The 26,710-nt window shown below is 42.2% G+C and overlaps 1 protein-coding gene across 1 annotated transcript in view; it reads right to left on the minus strand.

Moving 5' to 3' along the window:
* fstl5 (follistatin-like 5) overlaps nt 1-25,125 on the minus strand; it is a 159,167-nt gene extending 134,042 nt beyond the window's left edge. Inside the window, 1 exon segment of the mRNA XM_034543006.1 lies at nt 25,048-25,125. Coding sequence (XP_034398897.1) covers nt 25,048-25,125 — 78 coding nt within the window.
* Between the last annotated feature and the right edge of the window lie 1,585 nt (nt 25,126-26,710).

The raw sequence follows: 26,710 nt of genomic DNA on the forward strand, positions 1-26,710 counted from the left end.
TCTTCCTCAATATGATCATTACATGACATGTTGGTGTTAATAACACCTTTTGTAAAGCAGTTCAACTAATCTGAGTTTTTCTACATTAAGAGCAGACATCCAGCCACGTCACTCAATGATCCGCGGTATTAAAACGCAGTATAATAAACAGTCGCCGTGTATGAAGATGCAGTGTCATGCTGGTAACAAATAAAACCATCCCGATGGTGAAGAAGGGTAAACAACCTCCAGGATGGAGGCTCCATATTTTCATTTGACTGTTGTGACATTTAAAAACTGTTGCAGCTATTGACGTGTTTGATGAATCACTTTGAGCTCTCGCTCGCCCTTTTCATTTTGGTCAAAGTCACAGTTCATGGTAATTCACTTGAAAAGAAAAGACTTTTCTTTTCTTTTTTGACCACCAACACTTCCAGGTTACTAATAAGTTTGAGTGTTTGAAGGGAAGCCGTTACGAGCTCGGTTTGATTTAAGAAAGCATCAATCTGTGCGTGACTGACTCGCCGCTACCTCATTACCTGCTGTTGAGGTGCACTTAACTCACAAACTGCTCCGGTGGGGCTGCTCACGGACCGGCTTGATAAAGTCTGTGGTTATCCAGGGCGGCTCTCAGGTGTGACAAAGCGCGGTGTTACTTTTCATAGACACCGGAGACTTAATACACAAATTATCACATTGTTTGCCTTGCTGCTTTAGATTTCAGACGGCATGCGTTGTGAATGGGGTCAAAGCAATCACCCACCACAATGGACATTTTTATAAACACGCAATTGGCAGTGAAATTTCCAGAAGGGTTTTCTAAATGGACCTTTTGGAGAAAATGTTTTGTGCTGCTTCCAATGCAAAGAAACTCAAATGTAAAAGCCAACATGGATGACAAATATGGAAATATAAACATCTACAATTCTCTATCTAGTGATAAAAATCCTGTGACAGGATCTAAAGCTCCAGAACAACTACTAAATAGACCTTTAGGTGAGATTGTTTTGTGCAGCTTCCAGTATCAACAATGACCTTTAAAAGACAACATGGACAAGAAATCCATAAAATCCATCATGAGGAAATCTGATCTAAACATGAACATCTTCAATTCCGTGACAACTTGCAAAACTCTATAAGTTTGCTGGTGGGAAGCAAGTAAGAGAACAGCTAGAAGATTTCTTAAAACAGTAGTTCTTCTCTTTCCAAGTGCGTTATTACTTAATCCTTACAGTATATTATAACTGTCCTTTAACTGTGTCGAAAAAACCCAGCAGAAAGGAATTTCATAGAAACTCGTCTCATCATTCAAAACCCCCTTGAATCAATCACACCTTAGTCCCTATGGTACATTTACAAGCCTGACTCCACTGCCACAAATAATTAAATCCGTTTCACCGGACTTCAAAGAAGCGACTTGCCGTCTACAACTCGGCTTCTGAACCCTTTAAGAAGGAGCGCCGCTCCGATATCTCTCCCCCCCCCCCCCCCCCCCCCCCCCTCATTAGTCGGGACGCACGGCTCTGAATGCCAAGCGGATAACAGCGATGCATCCCGGTTGCCACCAGATAGCGGATAAAGAAGGAGATGTGGCCCTTGTGGAAATGTGTTGGCTGCATGTTGTGATGACATAATTCATTACCCCGCATCCCTTTTTATGAGGCTGTTATCTGTTTCGTTCAGATATCTATCCCAATGCATAAAATGTGATTACACTGAGCTTTGAACTTGGCGTGTTGTCTCCCCACTAAATCCTCTTGTGCACCGCAGTTACGTCACCAATGCACCCATGGAGTGTGTCTATTGTGTAGTCTGTGTCATTATATAACACGGATATAGCGCTGGGTCTGCCTACTTGACTGTCAATCATCTCTTTTTTTTTTTTACACCAGAAACTCTCTCATTGCCACGTTTAGAATATTCAGTTTCATGCGAGGAGGGAAATGGTGGATGAGAATCTGTTATTTTTCTACCCCCGGTAGCAACTGCAGAAGCCAGAGAGCTAAATCACTTTCAAAGTTAATCCTGCTATAAATCCTGGCAGCCAGTCCAAATCTAGGCGGAGAAACTTCTGGAAATCAAACGGGGGGAATTTCAATGATCCTCAACGCAGCTCAAGAAAGTTTGCGCTTCACCGGAATTCAACGGCAGTCTCAGGAACCAAAACCGAGGCAGGTGTTTCCCTCTTTGGGTCCCACATGACTCTGGTACCGTAGATGGGATATGAAAGGACTGGCGACTGCGTCGGACCGCCGCACACAATGATAGGAGGTGAGGGGATTTACAGCGGCGAAAAACGTTAAGAAAGTCGTGAAGGGTAACGGGAGTTCAGCCGGTCAATCACTGGAACGCTAATGAGCCTCTGATGTGCTTCTAACTCAGCCGCTTGCTTTGTTCTCAGCAGGTCTCGAGATGTGTAGTGTTACGGACTGTGAGGTTTCAGTGAGCGCTGAGACCGGCTCAGCAATCCTGCAGGGACTCAAAACGCTATTTTTTTTTTCTGAACTCGCAAACAGGATGTGCCAATGTCTGTTTTTTACCGTTTCCTTTCTCTGCATCACAACGAAAAAAAAAAAGACATTGTCAAGAAGGTGAAAGAATGAACGTTGGATCTCCAAAAGCCAAAGGCTGCAAACCACGGCAAGAAAGTCTGCCTCAGGCCAGCTGTTTCCACCTTTTATTTACCTGCTCTTTGTGCAAATGACTGCCAGTGGTGGCTCCATATTTACTCCAATCTACACATTAAACTATTCCTTGAAAGTGCTTGACAGCTGAGAAGGATCATATCATACAATTGAAAGCCTAAGAACAGCTGCTAAATGGACTTTATTTGTCAATAACATTGTTACTTTCAGTTTCCATTAGTACAATTTTGAATCAAAATGTCTTTGAGAAGTAGTCAGCGACACATTGTGGCAGTGCATGTTTTTAAAGTAGATTGCATCTAATTAAAGTGAATAAAAGTGACTTTTTATACGGCAAAAAACCCCAGTCCCACAATGACCTGGCCCCCCTTTTTAAAAAGAGGCTCTAGATTCTCGCAGACTATCTCATTCATCTTTGATCCAGCCAGGCAGACCTTAAGAAATGCCAGATAGCCCCGGCTGCCAGTTTGTACTGTATGAAAATGTTAACAAATTCATCTTCAGAGAGTGTGCACATTATTCATCACAGCTTTAAAAAAAAAAAAAGTGATTCTAATACATCTCTTTGTCATGCGCGGGGATATTCCCGTCGAGCTTGGCACGACATCTGAGAATTACCAACGGCCGACTGTGTGCCATCGGCTCCGATTGTACTCTGGGACTCATCCAAAAAGCCACAAGTATTATACAAGATATTCAACCGCTCGGTTTTTTACACATCCAGAGGGTTTTCATTTTTTAGAGCAGGGTCTCCTATTAGTACTGCGTGACAAAGGTTTGACAGCGATGGACTTTACGTTATACATTACGGTCATTTACGATCGCGGGGAATCTGGACGCACGAAGCAAGCGGCGGGGGAAGACCTTGACTTTTCTTTCACAGCCGTTTCAATTTATAGACCATTTAAAATGTCGCCGCAACTCGGACTGATCGGATCTGCTGTACAGTGCGAGGAACACTGAAGACGCCATTAAAATGCAACGCATGGCCGGATCACCAACACCCGACTCCCTTAAGTCCCGTACCGCTTCCACCGAACAGCCAACAGCAGCAAGTGTTATCTCAGAGACCAGCGCCAACCCCACCTGCCGAGACGTGTTTCACGAGGTTAGCGCGGGAACCTAGAGCCCGTTGACCTTTACCCTCAAGGTTTCTGCAGCTTCTATTGAGGTCCGACCGTCTGCCACGGAGCACCGAGACGGAGGGAAAAGAGCCGCCCCGATGTTTCGCCCGGCCTCGGCCGTGCCGCCCCCCCGAAATGGGTTATGACAATAACAATTTAACAATCCACTTGGGAGTTCAATCAAGAGGCGGAGTGGAGTGGAGGTCATGCTTCGGAGGTCTGGAGACGTTTTTTTTGAAAAAGTCAAGAGACGGGAGAGCCTCATGCTGTTGCCTTGGATTGATCCTCCAAGCGAAATGATGGAGGAAGAAGAAAAAAAGAAAGAAAAGAAATATGATCCAGTGGAAATGTTTGACTTCACTGCACGGAGTCGACTTTTCCACGCACCATCACAGAAAGTTAAGCCCGTGCCGATAATCTAAATGACATTGTTAAGCGTCCTCATCTGTAACTGCAGTCTTCGTGCGATTAAACAAGGTTTCCCCCGCTTGTTTGTTTGTTTGTTTGTTTGTTTGTTTGCTCGCTTTCAGCCACGGTGGGAAAACGAAGGGAAAAACAGGTTTTCACTTCCTGTTTACCAGGAAGACATTAAGAGCATCCAGGAGGGAGTGCGTCTCCTAAAACATGGCAGCAGGGGTAAGGTGCCTCAATGTGTGTGTGTGTGTGTGTGTGTGTGTGTGTGTGTGTGTGTGTGTGTGTGTGTGTGTGGGCCCACTGCACAATAAAAGACACCACACATTGGGAGAGCAACACAAACACACACACACAGACGGGAGTTGGCGGCGGTTGCAGCTTATAGCTCTGAGTGGGAAGAGGGGAGAGCAGCGTTAGGCGCGTTATTGTCGAGGTGGGTCGGGGGTTTGAGCTATTGAGAGATGACACTGTTTACTCAAAAAGCTATTGTGAGCACATTTTGAATTTTCTTTGTTTCTTTTGTTTTGTATGTGTGACCTTAAGAAATGTGACCCCCCCCCCCTGCAAAAAGTGAAAGTCTGATTACAGGAAGAAAACAATCACCGTCCACATTATCACGGTGTGATGGTGAAACCAGCATGTTTATGAAATCTATACTCCATCAATCAATGCAGGTGAAAACTCTTTCAACAAAGACGTAATTCAAACTATAGATCTTTTTAAAGAACTAGAAGGAACAGTTTCATATTTTTGGGTAAATACTTTTGTTGTCTTTCTTGCTGAGAGTCAGATTAAAGGATTGTTTTCATACTTTTCTGCATGTATAAGTCAACATGTATTTTGACATTTTCTTTGTCTTCGTGGACAGTGGGCACACAGAAGTGCTGAGTGGACGCCCTGTTACGTTTCATAACTTCCTCTAAAAGCACACAGTCTCCTTCGCTCTGCGTATGGATCGCCCAAGTGACGAGATACACGTCATATTAACTCGTGAGCTTTAGAGGAGCCGAGAGGCGTATTTTTGGACTTTGAACTGAGCCAGATTATCTGTCTCAAGCTCGACTAATCGCCATGAACACACACATGAGAGTAGTATTGATCTTCTTCATCTAAACTCTCAGAAAGAAAAAATGAATAAATAATAAGTGTTATTTTCCATAAGGGAAATATTTGCTCCCTCACAGTGATGCGGTACCTATCCATGCATATATAATATTATGTAGAGACAGACAGGAAAGGCAGAGGAGATGATATTAACCAGCCAAAAAAAAAAAAAAAAATCTCTTTTCAGGAACAATATTCCTATTACTCTGGATAATTTAAGGAAATAACTGACAGTGTATTGACTTCGATTGTGGAGTGGAGGCAAACATTTCCAACAAAACCAAAATCTTCTACAAGACACCAAGTTTGAATCTGTAAATATCAAACGTGGCTTTCTAAAAAAAAAAGAAGTGTTTTCTGATGTAAGAAGTGTGTAAATCTCAATCAGCAGGGAACTCTGGTGTCTTGCACTGAACACATGCAAAAACCGCCATACTCCTGCACAGCGTGGCACCTTATTCCATTAGGTTTTCTTCACATTTCACTTCAGTAGCAGGCGGCGCGTGATGGATCTTTTACATGTTGACACAATGGATTTCATAAGATCCTCCAAAAGAAGCCCGGAGGAAGTCGGCAGAGTCGCAGTACAGTAGTTTCATCTCCCGTGTGTTTGTTCGCCGTCCCGGTAGAAACCACGGGGAGCTTAAAATAGACGGTACAGTAGCCGTAAAAAGGAGTAGTGCGTGAGCCTAGAGGTGTGGAATAGGAAACGTGAGCTGCTGAATTTGTTCGATGTACCCAACAGCTGAGTAACATCGGTTAAAAAAACTAAAAAAACATGCTTCTTAAAAACAGTTTTCTCTCTTAAAACGCGCCTCGTGAAGACGTCTCGGAGTGTTTCGGGGGTTAGGATTTTTTTTTTAATCTTGACGCGACAGCCTGAGATCATCATGAGATGATCATGAAGATCGTAAAAAAAACCTCAAAAAACGGTGGCTATTTTTCCAGCAGTTGCGCGCCCACACCACACCTTCACACGCGGCGCTTTTCCTCTCGGATCGGGGGGGGGGGGGAAGGGACGCTTTGATCAGTTTCCGAGTTTTTTTTCTCCTCCTTATCCAAGTGAAAAGAAATATCGACTCAAAAAGCCCTTCGCCCCCCCCCCCCCCCCCCCGCGGCGCTCTGAGAAAGTCATTGTAATGAAATGAAAAAGCAAAGCAGCTCCATTAACACCATTACGTGCTCAGCTGGCCCCATCTACTACCTGTTGTTAAATGGTCTAATTGGATCTGAGCTCTTTTTTCTGGTCTTTGTGAGACAAACACTGTTGTTTAGCTTTGTTGGTGTCTTTGTGGGTTTGAAGATAACTGAACCGAGTGAATCGGTATAATATCGTTAAATAAAGAAATAGCATCGTCTTTTCTTTCTTTCTATATCCTCTTCAACAGAATGGTATTTATGGAGACTCGCTTGAGTATTCTCGCTATAATCTGCACTATATATATATATATATATATATAAATATACATATAGTCTATAGAAATGATACTTGGTCGCTGGTTCGCATTCAAGTGGAGATTCAATTAGTCCGTGCAGCCTTGAAGAAAAGACCCCGCTCATTCATCCAATGTGCCACTGGAAATAGATTTTATCTCGTGTTTTTTTTTCTTTCGAATTGCTTTCACAGATAAAGTGAAACGCATTGTGTGAATAAACGGATTGAAGTTGGATTGTCAAGGCCCCAAAAGATGGCCGGACGTTCAATGAGCATGGTTTGTATGTAGCATTCCTCGCTTCCTCGGCAGGAATTTCAATTACTGCTGCAATTAGCCGAGAAACGCGTTGGCATCATTAGTGTCTGTGACACAGAATGTCAAAATGAGGGCGGAGCTACAACGTGTTCATAACATGTCGTGTGTCTTTTATCTGTAAATGAATCCCTTTGTTACTAATTAGGGGTATAACACCTGGCACGCATATTCATAAAAAGTATAGGTGCTTATTTTCTGTCTTAAATATAATATACATAAATTATATATATATATATATAAAAATTATATAATATATATATATTATAAAAAATACCATATAAGAGTAAATGTCCCGAATAGAAAATATTACTAAAGTAAAAGACTCCAATGCAGAATAATGAACCCTGTGAGTTTCACATTATCATATTATTATAATATACCGCTCTATTTGTCAATCATTAATGTGCAATTGCCATTGTTCTCGAGGTGAAGCTCATTATAAACCTTGTATACACTGCTGGGAAGTTTTATCCAAAACCACGCATCATATCACAAAGCATAACTTCTTTTGTAAAAATCAATTTACAGTAAAAGTACACATGAAACAGCAGGCAATTAACCTACTTTAGTAAATGTAGGCTATGTAGTTACATTCTACCATCGTTTACATTATTTTGTTTATGAATACACTTTAATATCTGTGTAGTAATGACGTTGTCTCTTTTGTCCTGTAGCTGCAGCAGAGCCCTCCTCAAAGGACGTCAGCCTGTCGTATCGATGGCAGAACTTAATCTGGCTTTAGGTTACAGCTCTGACTCCATCTGCTGCGCCGTCGCAGCGATAACAACAACAACAAAAAAACTACGCAAAAAAAAAAAACACACTCCGGATTTTAATTTTCGCAAACCATCAATAAACACAATTAATGGACCATCCATGTGTGAATGTACTGGCCAAAATGAGTCAAGCGCAAAGCTGAGGATGAAAAACAAAAGTATAATCCTTCTGCTGCTAACGGTGTCACTCAAGGATTAGCGTGCCAAGGGGAAAAAAAAGAAGAAATAAATAAATAAATAACGCACTAAGTAGTGCGCGGATAAATGAAAAGCTCTCGGCATTGTGGCGTGTCTCCAACCGTTTAAAAACACACACACACACACACACATTGTGTCACGGGAGACGTGACTGACGTGAATAACAGCAAGTGTAATCTCAACTTCAGATATCCTGATATCTCTCTTGAGTCGAAGGAGAGTGACCTGCTGGATTATTAGACCAGAGTTGCGTCGCCTCACCGGTGAGATGAGGGTTTAGCTCGCCGAGGCAGTGGGATGGAGCTGCTGTCGGATTGTACAGTATAGGTTTCAACAAACAACAACAAATATTCCACAACAAACAAAACACGTTTTTTTTTTTTTACCTGTGTGTCCAGACGTACACCATCCAGGGAGATAATCCAATCGAGGGAAGGAAGGCAATGCACTTCTCAACAAACTATTATTAGTGATAATCTCGAGCTCCGGTCAAATCCACGGTCGGTGTAATTCCCGCTGTGTGTGTGTGTGTGTGTGTGTGTGGAGTGTGAGAGAGAGATGTCCTCTGGAGAAGTTTGCACCTATAAGCAGCCGAAGGGGAGGTTGTTAATCCTTTCCCAAAATACCACCAATGTGCAGCAAAGCCGACAGAGGGAGGAGGGCGGAGGAAGAGGAAGAAGAAGAAGAAGAAGAAGAAGAAGAGCAGAGGAGGACGGTGGACTTCAGCACCACGGCGCAGTGGACAGCTCCAGACGGCGCAGCGATCTCACCTCGGCCGCTCTCGGGTCTCGTGTGCGCCACCGAGGCGGGGAGCCACACAGCCCCAACCTCACCTACTGGTCGAGTCCCGAACCGGATTTACATACAGTCACGCGGGAGGGAGGGATGAAGAGGGACGGGATGAACCAATCACGAGTAGCCCGTAGTAGGCAGCAGAAGCAAACCCCCACCCCCCACCCCCCCCAAAAAAACGAGGACAGACTGACAGGCGGAGTGCGGAGCGAAAGTGTCCTTGACTAAGAGGGGTGGAAAATGAAAGAGATGGGGAGAGAGAGAGAGAGAGAGATTTCTCTAAGGCTGCCCTACTCACTTACCCTGCACGTGCGCGCGCATGCATGATGCGCGTGCTCCAAGTGACGGAGGGGTGAATAAAAAAGGTGCATTTTTATTCACTCTGGTGTTTGACCTCCAGGTGATCCGATCATCACCAGGCTAAAAACATACTCAATATTCTCATTTGATTTATTTCATTCAAATACGTGTTTTGGTCACCATGTAAAGGAATATCAGCCATTTTTATTATTATTATTATTATTATTGTTAAGTAGTAGTCAGTGAGAGTAACCAAGTTAATTTACTTGAGTACTGACTGTTGAGTTATACCATTTTAATATGTTACTTTACACATCATTTCATAAAGGAAATGTTGCACTTTTTACTATGTATCTAACATTTAGAAATACTATTGACAGTTTCAGACAGCATCATCAAAAACAATATGACGTGCTGTTATGGACCAGCTACAACAGTAAAATGCTGCTTACTGTTAATGCGTCAATAGCGGTAATGAACACTCGTATAATATATCATAATATCACACTCTGACGTGTCCATTCTTCATAAAGATAACTTTTAAAACCTGAAGTACATTTTACTGATGATATTTCTGGACTTTAATTAAAGTAAGCAATACTTTTACCTGAAACAGAGTAGTTTTGCATTGTGGTGTTATTACAGGGTCTGAGTACTTTTTCTACCAATGTACTCGTAGTAGTAGTTGTAGTAGTACTTCTTGTTTATCATGCACTAGCCAGCATGGTCTTATACGTCATCAGAAATCTCTGGTGGGAGAAGTATTCAGATCATAAAGTGAAAGTAATAAGAAAGTACTCTACATGTAAATCCTACAAACCAACTTTACTATAAAAGTATTGGAAGCAAAGCGTATCAAAAGTAAAAGTGCCTGTTATGAATAATGACTCCTTTCAGAGTTATATTTGACTATATTTGATTATGTAAGCGTCACCTCAGTGTTTCATCACTGTAGTGCTAGAACTACATTTCCCTCTGGAAAGTAGTTCTTCACAATAGTCTTTTTTTATTACAAAATTATTACTTTTTTGTCCGAACATATGACATTGCAAAAAAGACAATTTCCTCCTCTCCCCTTAAAGCACTACAAACAAAATCTGAGACAAAAGGTGTTCTTCCTAAAAACGTCCAACCAGTGGAAGAGATGAAGGACATTTACCCCGAATCATATAAAGAGCAATACAAATGTGCCTGTATAACTTAACAGGGAGAGCATAGCTGCTGCACAATTAAACATAAAGTCATCTTTCGACTTGTAGCCCTTAAGACTGCTTTCAAAATAACTTCCATCAGGTCGACATTATTTATACTGCACGAATGTGTGCTACTTGCATCCCGAGTTGTGTTTGTCTAGTTTGCAAATGCAGTTATTCATGCATTTTGTCATTATTAATTCATGTATTTATTTCTGTTTAGCCTTTTGTTTTGCCTCGTTTCCATTCACATTTAAATGTTCTGGTCTCCAATTAAAACTCAGAGACTCTTAATTTATGCGCTGTACTACAGGCAGCCCTTGGTGTATTATAATTATGTCGAGAATGTGTGCCATGAAACTATTTAAAAAACTTGGTGAGCGGGGAAAGGGAGGCATGACAGAACCAGAACCAGGATTTAGTCAGACCCTGCTGCGGTAAAGCTAAATCAACACAAAATGAAGTAGCTTAAATGAGTTTAAATTATACATTTAATCGAATTGATTAAAAGGCCCCGGGGTTAGGGAACTAAAACATTACTTCCTGCCCTGCTAATGACCACCAGACGTAAATCACGAGGCGTGGAAATCGTCCAGTATGGATCTCATTGCGGCATCTTCAAGCCTTCATTAATTCCGGCATACGTCTTCCGTCTCTCCCTTCTTTAGGATTTAGGAGACACCTGGAAGTGGCATGCTGGCAACGCATTGCATGTCAGAGCCTTTAGAAACCAGACCATCCTCAAGAATCATTTAGGTTCAAGTCGTTACAGGTTTTAATAACCTTTTCATGGTTAAAATGAACCAACATTAAGTTGCTTACACCTAAATAACAACCCATGAAGAATTTAAACTTGGACTAAACTCAGTTGAGGTGTTCAAAAAGGTCACAGGTAGCATTGAGGAGACGAGATGCTAAACCATGTTCCGCATCGGTAAAGCCAGCCACTTCGTATGCCCAATACCTCCTTCCTCCTTCCTCTCTTCCTCTCTTCCTCTCTTCCTCTCTTCCTCTCCTGCTCCTGGGGAAAAAGACCGACACTATTTAGCATAAGAGGTCACTTGTCAGTAACAAAAAACACAGGTTACTTTAAGCATTCGAACAAACAAACCAACTTGTTTGTTTTTACGGTGATACAACCGGAGTCTGAAAATGACCCCCGAGACAAAGACAGGAAGCTGTCACGTCGTTATTTAATTGAAGGACATTTAATTGCATCCGGCTATTGACTTGTTCTAAGCTTCTCCACCAAAGGGACCGTAGTCGCTAGGTGGAGGAGCTTAGTCAATCTGAATGCCGTCTGCGTCGCTGCGATAAGCAACGTTTCTGTCACGTAGGATTTCGACCTGGAGACGAACGTCTTCCTTCCCGGCATCATCTTGTTCTAGCCGATGGCAATCTCGTTTTTTAGTCTCATTGCTTTTAGCTTCTCAATTCATCTGGATCTTATTTCTGTTCAACAGGATTTTGTTCTTGGAATCAATAACACAGGTTTATCTCATCTTACAGTAAGCGTTTTAACTACATATCGGTGTGTTCCTGAACCCTTTCTACACCAATGCAAGATGTCAAAGAAAACCCTTTGTCATTGCGTCAAATACCGCAGCTTGGCACTTTTAGCCTGTGTTAGTTGTTAGCTAACGTTAGCTAACTTTGATATAATCTCACCAGCGGTCAGAGCGACTGTATGAAGTGGAAGGTAGTTCACACGGACAAACACAAGCCTTTTGTGTGGGGCGAACGGGACATACATCTTGACATTTGGTTCCCGTGACTCGTTTGTCACTCGGCGATCTTGAAATGTCGTTATCGCGGTCGAGTTTTAGCGACGCATCCTCACACAATGATATCTCACGGCAGGTCGCTCCCTTATTTTTTGTATGCGTTGTGTTTCTACGAAAGCCAGCGACACGGGACTTTTAAGAAAATAAAACTTCCAGCTTCACAGAAAACAACAATCAGGTTTAGGAATAGATTGTCATTTTTGGGTTAAAATAACTATGAAAGTGGCGTTACTGAAGGACGCGAGTTACGCGGTGAAAGCACCGATCCGACTTCTCGTTTTCACGTGACGAATTGAACTGCCGTTTTCCAGTCTGAAACATTCGCCGTTCGTTCCTGTTTTCCGGTCTTTATACTTCCCGATTACGTGGATGAGACGGCTGTAATTTATCATGCGGACAATTAATGGGCTGCATGTTGACTAAATAGGGGGGGGCGGGAGGGGGGGGGGATTTGTCTCCGCAGCATATTTTGTTTTTCAAGCTGGGAGTTTAATTTGTGTGCATGGGGTTTGTGTGTAATGTGTACAATTGTTTGAGGGTTGTTGGTTTTTAATGAAATGGTAGAAAGTCCACAGTGTGTGTGTGTGTGTGTGTTTGAAATGTAATTATTTGCATGAATTGGTGCGGTGAAGCTGGCCTTATTTTTCCACGTGTTTGTGTGCATTTACACAATCAAATGGCAGTGAGAATAATCGGCGCGTGTGTGTGGATGTGTGTGTGGATGTGTGTGTGTGTGTGTGTGTGTGTGTGTGGTGAAGACTGTAATAGATTGTGACAAATTGCACGGGGAGCGTCAGCAGGCTGCCCACTCACACAGATGTGATATGTGACCGGTTTCACATCCCATTATCCGTTAAACTTGGCGGCGGCGTGCGCGGCTCCAGATTGCGACGTCGACGCGATTTGCACATTTTCGTCCTGCGCCTGCCTGCATTAGGACCGGGCGTGTATATATATATGGCCCCCGCTCTGCGCTCTGATTGGCTCTACTCGAACAGAGTGACATTAGTTTGGATCCGTCTTCCAGAGCCCAGGCTTTTCCGTTTGACCTCTGTGAGCGAACGCAGCAGTCGTGATGGGAGAAGCAAACCCCCAGAATGCACTCTGAGGGATCTCGAGGAAAAAAAGACTTTAAGAGCTGGAAGAGTGAGATTCCCCAAGTTGGGAAAACATTACGGCGATAGTCACAAACTTAAGTGTATTTCTAAAGTGAGTGGTTTGTAAAACACATTTGGTAAGAATGCAAAGATCTCAAAGGAACGTACTGAGTGCGGAAATAATTTGTCACACAGAAAATGAATCAACACCAATTTAGAGTTTATGTAATTCTCGTGTCATTAATCAAGCAAACGTTCCCAGCTTTCACTGGTCAAAGCTTCTCAAATGAATCAGTGGTGTCAGGTGGTTAAAGTTGGTCCTATAGTCATTTATTTATTTTTTAATGTGTGCATACCGTTGACAGACGTCGTAGTTTGTGCGGGATCGTCACAGTTTCAAGCTCGGTGTCCAAAATATGTAAAACAAATAAAAATGTACCAGTTTTTAACATTCACCACCGAATTGATCCAGTTTCTAATCACAATTCTAATAATATTAATAAGATTTTTCTTTGTTTTCAGCATTTAAACAGATGTTTATCACGTTCTGTTCCCACTTATTATTACCCTATTCTACTCAACTATTGTCAAATAAAAGAAACTTTCAAGTGTTTCTTCGTCTAATGAGCGAATATTTTTTTACTGCAACATCTATTTTTTAAACACATTTCTGCCTGAATACCAAAAAGGGATTTTTAGATGATTATTTCAGTTTTCTTCTCACAAAGAGCTTTCAGAAGCATATTGTTTAAATAACAAGTCACATTATAATGTAAAGGAAGATATTTGTGTACATTCTTTACAGGGTTGGGTGTGACAACTATCAAACTTTTATTTGAACAAATACCTCGATATCGATATCGCGACGATATTGTCGGGTTGACCATTGGTGCTTTTACAAAATATGAACACAGTTTGATTTTAGAAAAAAAATACTCTGTAATGCAATAGCTGTAATGCAGCTTTTAAAACTAGTAAAAGGCAACGCTTATTATTACGACATCCAGTCTCATATCGTGATATTGATATAATACCAATACATTGCCCAGCTCTAATGTAACATATCGGAAATAAAACTTGACACTAATACCTGGACACGCGTAATACGGAGACTCACAGCCACGGTCGTACATTTAGCTCTCACGTTGGATTCACGGATGCTCTCGAATGCTTTCAGCCAAGGTTTCCAGCTCAGAGTGAAGTCTGTGCTGAGTCAGTCCTGATGGACTGCTCTGCGGGTGCATCCATAATGCAGTAGTTATTCCACTCTGAGTGGAAGCTTTTGTTTCTCACTGAGGTCGGACTCCAAATTCGCTCTAATCACAAGCTAAAAAGCCCCCCCAAAAAAACATCCCTTTACGAGCAGGACGTGCCACCATGCGGCTTTTCAGGCCCACTCCAGGCTTTCATCATGTCGTATCGTCATGCCAACGGCGTCACTCCAGAATTCATTGAAATCGGAAATCTGCGCTCAACAGATTTGACTATTTATTCTAATCAGGAGGCACGTAGTCGAAAAGAGCAAAGAAGCAGACGGTTTACTAAGAAAGACGTGATAATTATTGGATGTTTGGAAACATTTTAAGTGTTTTCCGGCACGTCTCGGCACCAAAGACTGGAGCCAAAAGTTTTCCTCATGTAGTCGAAAAAAAGCAAAGAAGCACAGACGGTTTACTAAGAAAGACGTGATAATTATTGGATGTTTGGAAACATTTTAAGTGTTTTCCGGCACGTCTCGGCACCACAAACTGGAGCCAAAAGCCCCCCCCCCCCCCGGAGGATACGGACAGAAAAAAAAGTGGATCATCGTTGATTAAAAACTTTTTTTTGTAGCCACCACAACTGCGTGTTGTCGTCGTTTGAAGTGCTTCTTAGCCGAGCATTGTTTCCCAGAGGATGTGGAATGAAATCCGACTGATGAAAACATTTCTTTGACACACACAGAGAGACACGGTCCGGATTTAAAGGAGGTCTCGGAATGAGATCGCTGGCAGGAAGGAAAGCTTGAGGAGCTTCAAGAAAAGTTTATTTTATTACAATATTTTCAACGCTGTTTTTAATCATCTGGCAAACGTGGTTGTGCTGAAATAATTTCGTGGAAACGGAACGTCTTGCACATGCAACCGGACGAGCGTTAATCTATAAATGGAAAGAGGAAGAAAGGTAGTTACAGATTTAAATATACCTACAGTGCACAACCGCATGAGACTCAGACAGGAAGAGACATTTTCAGGCCACTTGAACGCAGTCTCATAGATCCCTTTAACATGTGGCACAATCATGTGTGGTTGAGTGTTTATGAATTAGAGCCGAGACAATGTACTAACAGTGTAAACCTACAGAAGATTTTATGCAAAAAAAATTCAAAAGAGAGATCCAAAATTAAACAACAAAGCATGAACGTATAGCAAGTCTCTAAAATCAACATAAACAGCAGATACAAATAACTTAAATATATATATATATATTTATATATAAAAACAAATATATACATAAAAATATATATACATATTTATATATATATATGTGTATATAAAAAATATATATATATAATATATATATATATTTATATATATATATATATATATATATATATATAAATACATAAAAAAACATACTAAAACAAATTTATCTTCTTAACCTATTTTTTTTTTTTTAAAGAATTTAAAATGAATAATTCCAGAAAACACTTGTGAGATGTGTGTATAGCAGTATACTGTATGTGTTACCGGTTAATCTCCCTGTGTACATGTAAAGCTCTCCCATACGAGGGGGGAATTGTTTTTAAGTAGTTTTAAGAGAAAGCATGCTGTCACATAAGAAAGAGTCAATTTGTTTTTCAGCAAGCCAAATCATATTCAGCTGTAAAACGAATTTCTGGGTCTCAATTAAACCCTTTTTGCATTATCGTTAATTTGGGAAGATCATCGAACGTGACACCAGATGGTCCTCGTGACCTCAGAGGTCACCTTGTTCGGATTGGGAGCGTTTCTAATCGCCTCTCAACGGCGAGCAGGTGTTCTCATAGCTAACGGCGCTAACACGCACAGAGCCAGCGACTTCATATCTTCACACGGTAAATTGTTGACGCTTTATTAATGCTCTGAATGCATGAACAATACAAGAACAATCCAATCACACCTTTTGCTCTCACGTCTGCGATTCACATGCACGTCTGCATCCCCGTCCATGTGGTGACCAGATCTCATTATGCAGAGCGAGCGAACATGGCAGCTCTTTGCTGTACAGCTGCACGGGCTTTTTCTTCAAGGAGGCGAGGATGACACCGACAAGAGGCGAAGGACGAGGCTCGTCACACCGGGGTTTTTTTTTTTTTGGATACGCTTTATTTTTTATTTATTTTTTATTGAGTTTCTAGCGGTGTTGAAGAGTAACTAAACACCCGGCGGAAAGCAGCGTTTTCACAGCAGTTCGACAAACGAGCGAGTGCGGTGAGAAGCGCGCTCGTCTGCACCTGTAAGCACACCTGAAACGGTGACGTCGCGATGTACCGACACACCCTGAAGTACACACGTATGCATCGCTGCAGCTCGTTCACAAGTGGAGGTCTGCGAGGTTGTCAACGGGTTCCACGGGTTCCAGCTTTTTGATGTGGTGACATACATTTTTTTATTTTATGTAGTGAAGACGTTCGTAAAATGTGACAGAAATACTACTTGTGTACCAAGACTGCATCATCAGGGCCTGGTGGAAATATTGTACTTTTTACTGCAATACATTCACTCACACATCAAAAGTGACTGTTTTCTTTTTTTTTTTTTCAGATAGATGACAATTAACCTAGTGTTAAGTAGTTAAAAGAAGCTTCATTAAACTGCAACGACACTAACATGCTGCATAAACCCGAAAACCTTTACGCAGGAGTATTTACAACCCAATGCAATAATATTTAATAACATATCGGTTCCAGAAGCCAGTCTAAAACATCCGACTAGGTGACGAGCAGTAAAACCACCTGGAGAAACTGCTGCACGTGGATGTGACACATCTTGAGTTGACGAACAGGAGACGGTCAGTTATTATACAAACGGTGGCCTCGTAATAAACAAGCAGAAATGTGGTTCATAAAACGGCTTTGGGGGTCTGAAAGCGTAATCTTGAGGCTGTTATTATAAGTAAATTTGACACAGGAGGAGTAAATTTGACCGTATCATCTTTGAATCAATAACTTCTCACTGGTGTCTTCACAAAAAAAAAAAATATTTGTGCTGCTCGTCTGTTTTATCGTGACTTTTTAAATAGGAAGTAAAGCAAAACATTGTTCATTAATGCTTGTGTTAGTTTTTTTAAACACGTTGTTTATAATCAGCAGTACTTTGATTTTTTGGTTGATTCGAACAGATGTTCACAGATAAATCCACTGAGATGTCCTCTAAGGAAAGAGATGATTAGCGTGATTACACATTAATATAGTAATAGTGCTACTGCTGCGGTATCTGTGATGGATATTGAATACATCGCCCCCCTTTTTCATCGTGAAGTACTGATCAAACATCTTCTGAATCCAATTAGCAGCATTTATCTTTGTACCCTAATGCTTAAATCAAACATTCATTTCAATACAGATTAAATGTAATTAATCCATTGCACATCTTGCATATTTTTTTTTTTATAGATTTTTCTTAAATAAGTCTTCCTAGATGTCCGTGGCTGCATTGGGGGCAGCTGGACTAGCTATTTAAACCAAATGGACTCATTATCAATTAATGTGTTAGCACACAGGTCACGTAGCAACATTAGCTTTAATTTTAGCATCATGTTTTAAATTCACAATTCTCCTTTTGGTTCTGCAGCAGCCGAATGCTCCACGACGTTTACGAGCAAGTCGCCGCAGTTCAGCGTTGAGCAGGTAGCATGTAGTGTTGTTGTTGTTGTTGTTGTTGCTGCTGAAACAGTCAAACAAAAACAATGAGCTGAAAAAGATGCTGAGATGTCAGGTGATGCTTCTCTGCGGGTTCATCAGTAAACCGTGTCTCGTTTTCACGTGACACACAGCCATTTTAAAATTTAACGTCTAGGATTTGGCCCGAATTTGTGGTTTAAAACATATAAAGAAATATGAGAAACGAGTGACGCGAGTTGCATTGTGGGTAATGTAGGGCCCAAGGACGAAAGACAGTGAAATAAAAAGGGGACATCTCTTGTTCACCGTGACTCTGACAGTGTAATTCTAAATCACTGTGGGACTATTGTGCAACGGCATTATATTTTGTGTTGCGTACACGACTCGTTTTTAAACTATAATCTATAATTTGTCGCGTATCTTCTGACCGACATTGCTGCGGCGTCTCTGACTTTGAGTCTGAAACCTCCCGACGCGGAGCATCCCCAATCAACAAAGCGTATTTCTGGTGATATTTGGCTGTAAATGTCAAACCTCAGTCAGAATCCAGGGAGGCGCGTGTTATCTTCACACTGTTTTCTGACTGTGAACCGAACATCAAAAAAAATATATGTGAAATCGCGTTTTTTGTCGGTCGAAAGAAAGAAAGAAAGAAAAAAAAAAAAAACCTTTGCAAGATAAAATTTCTCTTTTTGTATCTTTCGCTCGGTGGAATTCATTTAATTATTTTTTTTGCGTTTTGCAGACAAGGTTTTTTTTTTAAAAGCTTGACATCTTTTTCTCACAGCGCATGCTAAACGTCCCTGAAACAACCACATGATGACTTTTTTTTAACCAAAGGTTTTAAAAAGACTGCAAACAAGGCGTGCTCTTTCTTTCCAAATTAAAAATCGACTGTGAAGGATGTCGAGAAGTAAGAAGAATGTAGTAATATGGTGACATTTTCTTTCTTGGTGCTTCTTTGGTCTCGTTATAAAAAAAACACACACTTTTTTTACGTCTCAGTGGCCACGGCTGATGTGTAAAATCACTCCGCCAACACATTTTTTTGGTTTCTCTGTCTACAAAACGTTAATTAAAACAAGCGTTCGTATTTTTTATTTTTTTTTTCCATCGCTTAATCATTACAAATTAAATGAGCCTCATCAAACCGAGAGATGCAGTGTTGGAAAAATGTGGAGAGAAAAAAGAATAAGCTAAAAAAAAATTAGGAATATATGCTAATAAAAGCTTGTCTCCCCTGCGGAAAACTTTTTTTTAAAACAAGGTAATCAGAATATTCAGGTGGGCAGAAGAGGAGACTTTTTTTTGGGGGGGGGGGAGGGGATTAATTGTAACTACAGCGCAGACAAAAAGGCAACAGCTGCTCCACATCCCCGTCCTTCTCCCATCTTTAAACCCAAAGTCCCCGGCACAGATGCAGCAAACCCCCCCCCCCCACACACACACACACACAACTCCATTTTGATTGTTTCCTCACACCCATGAAAGTAAGAATTCAACCAGCACCTGCGCTGACGCCCGGTGATTCCCCGGGGATTTGACCTCTCCGACCTCTCTCTCTTCCTCCCACCGGCCACTACGTACTTTTTTTATGATCTTAAGTCTTACTCCGGGCCAAGCTGTACGTTTATCCTACATCAGCCAGATGAGTCTTTTTTTTTTCCCCTCCCATCTCTCGCCCCTCCAGTAAACATCTGACAACAATATCAGTTTCATAATCCGCTGCTGTGGAATCTGAAGACATTACACCCCTTCAAGCTTCACCAACTAATCCCTCTCCGTTTAGAGATCACCGGACCCACAATACACCGTTTCTTTTGTTTTCAGAGCTCATCCTTCCTCTACAGGCTGCTGGGGAATGCGTCTCCATGCTTTACCTTCCACATGCTTTTCTCCACGATATGCTCTTGAAGAGGAATAAAAGGCCCGTTCACGAACATCTAAACCATTGAACGGTTCTATCGCACCGGCTTGAGTGGAACGCCGGGAGCGTGAGCTGCTTTCGGTTTTTTTTTATCAAATGCTCATGGGGACATCTAGTGTTGACTGAGGAAAAGAAAAGAAAAGGAAGTATTTTTTTTTTTTTTTTTTATGATCCCCCCCCCCCCCCCCCCCCTGCAGGATGATCGTGCACTCTTCTAACCTACAGCTATAAAGTGCTAAACTCCTCTTCCAAAGGAACGCAAGCTTAAAGAGGAAAGTCTGTGCAGCTCAGGTTCATTCAGACAACAACAACAACAATCAAATGTATTGTAAGAAAGATTATGAATTATGACAAGATGTGGTGTGTTGCCACTGTATATATATATATATATATATATATGTATATATATATATGTATATATATATATATATATATATATATATATTGAAGATACAGACGTGAGCGACGATGAATGTGGCGGAAAACTAAATAAATTCTTCTCCTCTACTCTCCTTTAGATTAGATTATATTTTAATCTATTCATCCCCAGGGGGAACATTCTTGTAGCAGCAGCACAAACATTTGTGTACAAATATACAATACAATACAATAAAAGTCAGGATTTGTACGATTTGCATGAAACCGGGATTCAGCCCAACTGATGTAGATTGATTGGACTAAATAATAGAAACACATCTCAGTGTAATGCAGTACTCGCCGCAAACTGCAGCCACCAAAAATCATCACAACAAAAACTGATTATTGCAACCTTCATGAATGTAATATTGGCTGCAGGACTGTATTAGTTCCTAATAAACTGGCATCTCGCTCGTGCAACCATCCAACTGCCTCTCTATCTCCCGCCTGTTATCTGTCTTTTCCCTCCCCTGCTGCCCACTGCTTTGATAAGCTCCCATTAAGAAACCACTCCAATGCCGCTCAGCCACCAAACACATTTACAAGTCATCAAGCGCTGCAATCAACAGACTTCGCACCGGGCCCCGAGACGCTCCGAGCGCCACCGTTTTTCTTTTTTTTTTTTTTTTGGAGGCTGCCCACACAATGAAACGAAGGATTCAAATGGCAACAAAGTGGTGCGGGAATGAAAGATGCCCAGGATTTATGTCTCAAAAGCATCAAAGTCCATGAGAGAGAGAGACCCCGGGGGGGGGGGGGGGGGGGGGGGGGGGGGGGGGGGAAGCCACAGTGTGTCCTCTGGCAAGATTGAAGGGGAATCAGGAATTTGGCTGGATGGCGCTGGCTGTCACATTCTGGAGACCAAAAACAACAACAACGACATTTGCCAGTGGTAAAGAAGGGGACCCGAGCTAACCGATGTTTTTACAAGGTTTCAACAACAAACTACAGGAAGCAAAAGCAGTGAATTGTAGATCCCCCCCCCCCCCCCCCCCCCCAAAAAAAAAAAAGTATCGGCTATTCTCTTGACACAAGAAATGGTGTTGAAACATAGCTGTTTCAGAGCAGGAGATGGATTTTGGCTGGAGTTGGAGAACAATATGTGACAAGCATATTGCGGCGACATTTAAACAGAGTTTCCCTTCCCCCCCCCCCACCGCCCGTGCATGTAATCAGGCGGCTTCCAGACAGGAAGTAACAAACCGGAGCCAAAGAGGACAAAGACGAAGAGGCAAACACGCAGGTGGCCAATACCTGCAACGAGCGAGCCATTCTCATTGGATACTTGGTTGAACAGGATTTCAAATCCATTGGAGTCGCCAAAGTCAGAGTCCAAGTGCCACACCCACATGCACCACCATCGGGAAACAAAGAGACATTTCATGTTTCCTTACACGAGATGGATGCAGGACTTTATACGTTATCACTGTAACTTGAGGAGATGTCTGTGTTCTTTTGTTCCTGTTGTGATTGGCTGAGGCAATGTGGACTCTACGACTATGGCAACTCCCGCTGTTGTATGTAGTGTTTCCTGAGTGGAAGACACAATTATTTAGATTTAATCGAGACGGATAAAGAGACGGGACACAAACTGAAAAACTAACGTGTTTTTATAGTCGTGGGTTGCATTTTCCTGGTTTTCTTTGGGGTCCACCTGTCCTGGTAGGACAGATTTCAGAGCAGTCTCAAGAGACACTGTAACTGTGTTTTCTACCTGTTTAGCAACATGTAGCTGGGTCATTTACAAGTAGTGCAAGCACCGCTGACGTGATTTCTTTACACTCTCTACCGCTGGCTCACTTTCAGAATCGGTAAGAGTCGGTAAGCTTTTAGGGCATGTTGATGCCGCTCACGCCAGGTTTAGAAACTAAAGGTGACTTTATTTTATTCATCTGTTTCCTCTCTGCCTTTTTCATCTCTTTTAAAGGTATCCCTCTTCTTCTATTTTGACTGTATGTCACGTCATGCGTTTATCTTGCATTGTGAGGCGCTTTGTGTTGTTTGTTCTAAATAAATGGCCATGACTATTATGACTATTACCGGGTATGAAAATGGTATGGGTTCTATACTATATATTACCTTTCATTGTCTCCAGATCTAAAAGAAAAAAGAGTACGAGTGGTTGAACCAATGTGTTTGTTCTCCCCTCCAGCATCATCAGATAACCTCTGAGTCTGGAGTGATGTCATTCTTCCCTCAAGGATGTGTACAGGAGCATTTGAAGTGTTTCTCGTGGACTTCAGACACATGTTGTTGTTTCTTTTGATAAGTTATCCATTTGTAATCCAGAGGTATTGTATCTTTCCCGAAGCTCAGACCCTCAGAAGACAAAACGATCCAGTGATTGAAGCCACCGCGCCGACTGCAACGTTTCCATAACCGTTTGGATTTGAGACCATCAAGTCAGAGAGACTGCATAACCTTTTTCTGCCAAGCTATTCAATCAGACTTCAGAAGAGTATCGTGAAGGTAACTCTAACCCGGTGATAAACTGCTATTTTATATCCATCTCGACACCGAAGGACTTCTACACATTGACGAAGTGCGGTAGTTTCACTCCTCTGTGCCGAACGCAGAGTCAATTACGTTGAATAGAGAGAGAGCATCCTGCCGGATTTGCCAACTCTCCCTTTTTATCTATTGACTTATTTTTAGTTCTTTTGGGAAATCACATTTTGACAGAAAGCCCCGTAACTCCAGCTGGTGCCTGCGCTATTGTGCTCAGAGTCGTTTTCTTTCCGTTGGAGCTATTGAGTCTGCTTTTGACCAGATGAACAGATGGTACACAATGTCCTACATCTGAGGTTGATTGTGTTTCTATCAGCGTGCACGCGCTCCACCTCTGCATGCATTTGCAATACGGCTATCGAGAACATTTAACCTGCGTTAGCGCCGCGGGCGATTCATCCGGCCTCATTTTCGTCTCTTAAAACAAAGGATAACCCGACTCAATCTGAATTTTAGAAACACCACAGTGCTTGTAGTGAATGGAGTAATCAGTGAGTAATGTATGCATTAAAATGGTTGAGTAATGGCTTTATTGGAATAGCTACAGAATCCATACGCGGCATAAATCCCAGTCTGAAGACCACAGCGCGCTCAAACATGCGGCGAATACCCTTTTTTAAAAAAAAATGTATGAAAGATAACGACGCTCGATCACTTACAAAACAGAACCGTGATTATTTTGTGTTCACGGGTCATTTCGGGGACGAATAAAGTGCGGCGCGACCAAGATGAATGCACGTAATCAGCGTTACACAACAGAATAAAGAGATTAAATTGATTAATGGCAAAGAGCGTGAGGGTAAAGGAACACTCATTATGGATACGAGTGAGGTGAGGGAGGTTAAAACAACCCAGCCGAGTGGAATAATGTCAGATAATGAACTGGCTTTAGGAAAGTTCATGTGTAAAAGGAGTCTTTAGAAATGTGTTTAAAAGCCTGAGCTTCTTTTAAAGTGTAAAGGTTAAACTCTTAAATGCGTGTTTTTTTCCACTGGATTGATGAGGTCACATCCTGCTTAGGGATTTTATTTTAATTTGCTCTGCGAGATTACAATAACGTTACCCGGATATATAACATTGCAAGGCTCGTGTCTGCAACCCACAATTCAATTAGGAGCTAAAACAATCTGCAACATCACAAAAAACATGATTGACATGACTCGGCCTCCTCGTATGTGGAAGGTGTCGCGAAGAAGCCACAGAGAATAATCCACCCGACGCTGGTATTTCCCCCGAGCTGTACGGAGCTTGAAGGCATTGGTTATACAGCTTGTGAACTTATGAGCATTAAAAAGCAGACGGACACAGTAAGCAACTAGCCGGTAAACACAGTGGAGCATTTAGCGATTCATTTGCCAGATATTTTACCACAAATAGAGTTAAAAGGGGAGTGGATGTTTCATTGATTGCTCCATATATTTTCTGGCTGTGTAAATAGACAAGTTTTTGCTGTCAATATTGCCGACTTGAAAAGTGATAATATGTCAATGTTGTGTCCACACCTTGTTTCTGCTGCCCCCAAGTGGCCAAATAAATAAAGGACATCATTTGTCGCAGGTTTACCTCACTGACTTACCGTGTTGTCCCAAACTGTTTTCCTGACGATGTGTTTCGTTGAAAGATGAATGCGTTTTCAACACAATTGACAATGCAGGATGCACAATTTCTAGGTTTTATCTATCGGGGCATTTTTACTGTATTAGTTTTTCTCCCAAAAATGGCAGATTTCGGTGGTCTGGACCAAAATTCATGGCAATCCACGGAGTAATTGTTGAAATATTTCCGTCAACAGACAAACCTGGAACTTCACGTCCGTCCGTCCGTAGAGCAATCTTCAGCATCTGATAGTGTAGTGCAGCGTTAAGCCCCTTGCTCAAGAGCACAGCGGCAGCTGTAGTGTTTTCTTTGACGAAACTCCCTTTGGAAAACTTGACCCAAAAAAAAAAGAAGAAAAAAAACCACTGAAAATTCAACCATCAAGACAGAAACCAACGAGCCCTTTTTTAAGCTAGTGGGAAGAAGTTGCCATGGTAACCAACTTGGGAGCGCTGGTCCCCGGGGGGTTTTCCCCCCCCCGGCTCCTGGTCCTGCTTTTCCAACCGGCCACCTTTTCAATAATGTCGCCGGATCTCGGGAAGTATCTCGAGTGTCCATCTCCACACAAAAACCAGTACTTCTACACCGGCCGGCGTCACTATATCGTGTCCGCTGCGCGCCGCGAGACGGTTGGGCTGCTGACGGACACTCGACATGGCAACGATTGCTGCGCTGTACTTATGGTTTTGTGTTTGTCGACTGTCACAAACCTGCAGGATGTCTCTCCCAGGTCGGAAAACCAGACAGCCGGGACATAATTATGGCGCGTTCCTCGGTACGTCACCCAGCTCTCCAGTGAGAAGCGAGCTCGGTCGGCCTCACTGACTCCCATCTCTCACACATTCTCCTCCTCAACTCACACACTCCAAAAGTGTGTATGTGTGTGTGTGCGTGCGCGTGTGTGTGTGTCACACGGCATAATACTTTTGTTAGCACTGAAAAAAAAGCGTAAGTGTATCCGTCTCTCACACACTGGAAACGTGTGAGTGTGTGGATGTCGAACCAGACAAACCAAGCATTTATTCCCCTTAGCAGGAGTGTGTGTCGTATCCAGGTGAGTGTGACAGATCGGGGGGGGGGGGGGGGCTCGCGCTTCTCTGCGGCGGCTGGGGAGCCGAGGCCATCTCTCTGTATTATTCATGAGAGTCGGGGATGTCTCGTTGGCACGCTGCGTTTGGCAAACAGCACGTATGGAGCGGCGGGCGAGGAAATAATGGGAAGCTGTAGCTCAGTGCCGTGTCATCAGCAGCACAGTGTTGTAGCAGCACCTGGCGCCCGCTGTTCGAATACTAAACGGTTTGGGAGGAAACGAGGCCACGCGGTCATTCATTCGCGAGGTCTCATCTGAACTCAAAGACAGAACCGTAAAAGAAGAAGAATACGGACATGAATGGATGAACTGGTGGCACAGAGGCTGACATGAGAGATGGCACACACACTCCCCCCCCCCCCCCCCTGACTTTCCTGGAACTTAATGAAAGGATGTAGTCGGGGCGAATCGCGGGGCGGACACGCAAATGATTATTTCCCTTTGGTTCATTTCTTCATTAACATTGCAGGAAAGGACATTGGCCTCGGTGGAAGTCTGCGCTCTCCCACGCGATCCGATGCTTTTTTAATGTATTTTACCACCCGTGAACTGCAACGAAAGTTAACACAAATTAGCAAAAAAAAACGTTGCGCTTCACGCTGCTAATGAGCGCGTAACACTGGAGAGGTTCGAGCTGAAGGTTCAGGTCTGTGTCTTCAGGGGTTCAAGCTCAGGTCCAATGTCCACAATGTGGCACATAGGCCTTTGTAAAATGATTTTTGTAATATATTATCCCTGCATGCTGCATCACAAACCTCAGAAATAACTTTTAGTAAAAAAAAATGTACCAATGCTGAAGCTACTTCAGAAATATTGTTTTTAAACCCTTTCCAAGGTTTTCAAGCACATTTAAAAACAACAGATGACCAGTGTGTAGCGTTCAACATGTGACAACAAATATAAAACCAACGCAATAAAAACACGGTTAACAAAATACAATAATTATAATGTAGAAAGGCATTTGTCATAGTGAGTTAAAAGCCGGAGAATAGAAATGTGTTTTTAACATGGGATCTAAAAAGGGCCAGATTTAATGTTCAAAACTATGAATAATAACTATTTGTATTTGTAATAATACAAATATTGAGAGAGAATATAGAGCATCAAAACTATCAGAAAATGTCTCAATCGAAACCAGAAATGTTATTATA

The sequence above is a fragment of the Cyclopterus lumpus genome, chromosome 10, assembly GCF_009769545.1.
Source record: "Cyclopterus lumpus isolate fCycLum1 chromosome 10, fCycLum1.pri, whole genome shotgun sequence".
Lineage (NCBI taxonomy): Eukaryota > Metazoa > Chordata > Actinopteri > Perciformes > Cyclopteridae > Cyclopterus > Cyclopterus lumpus.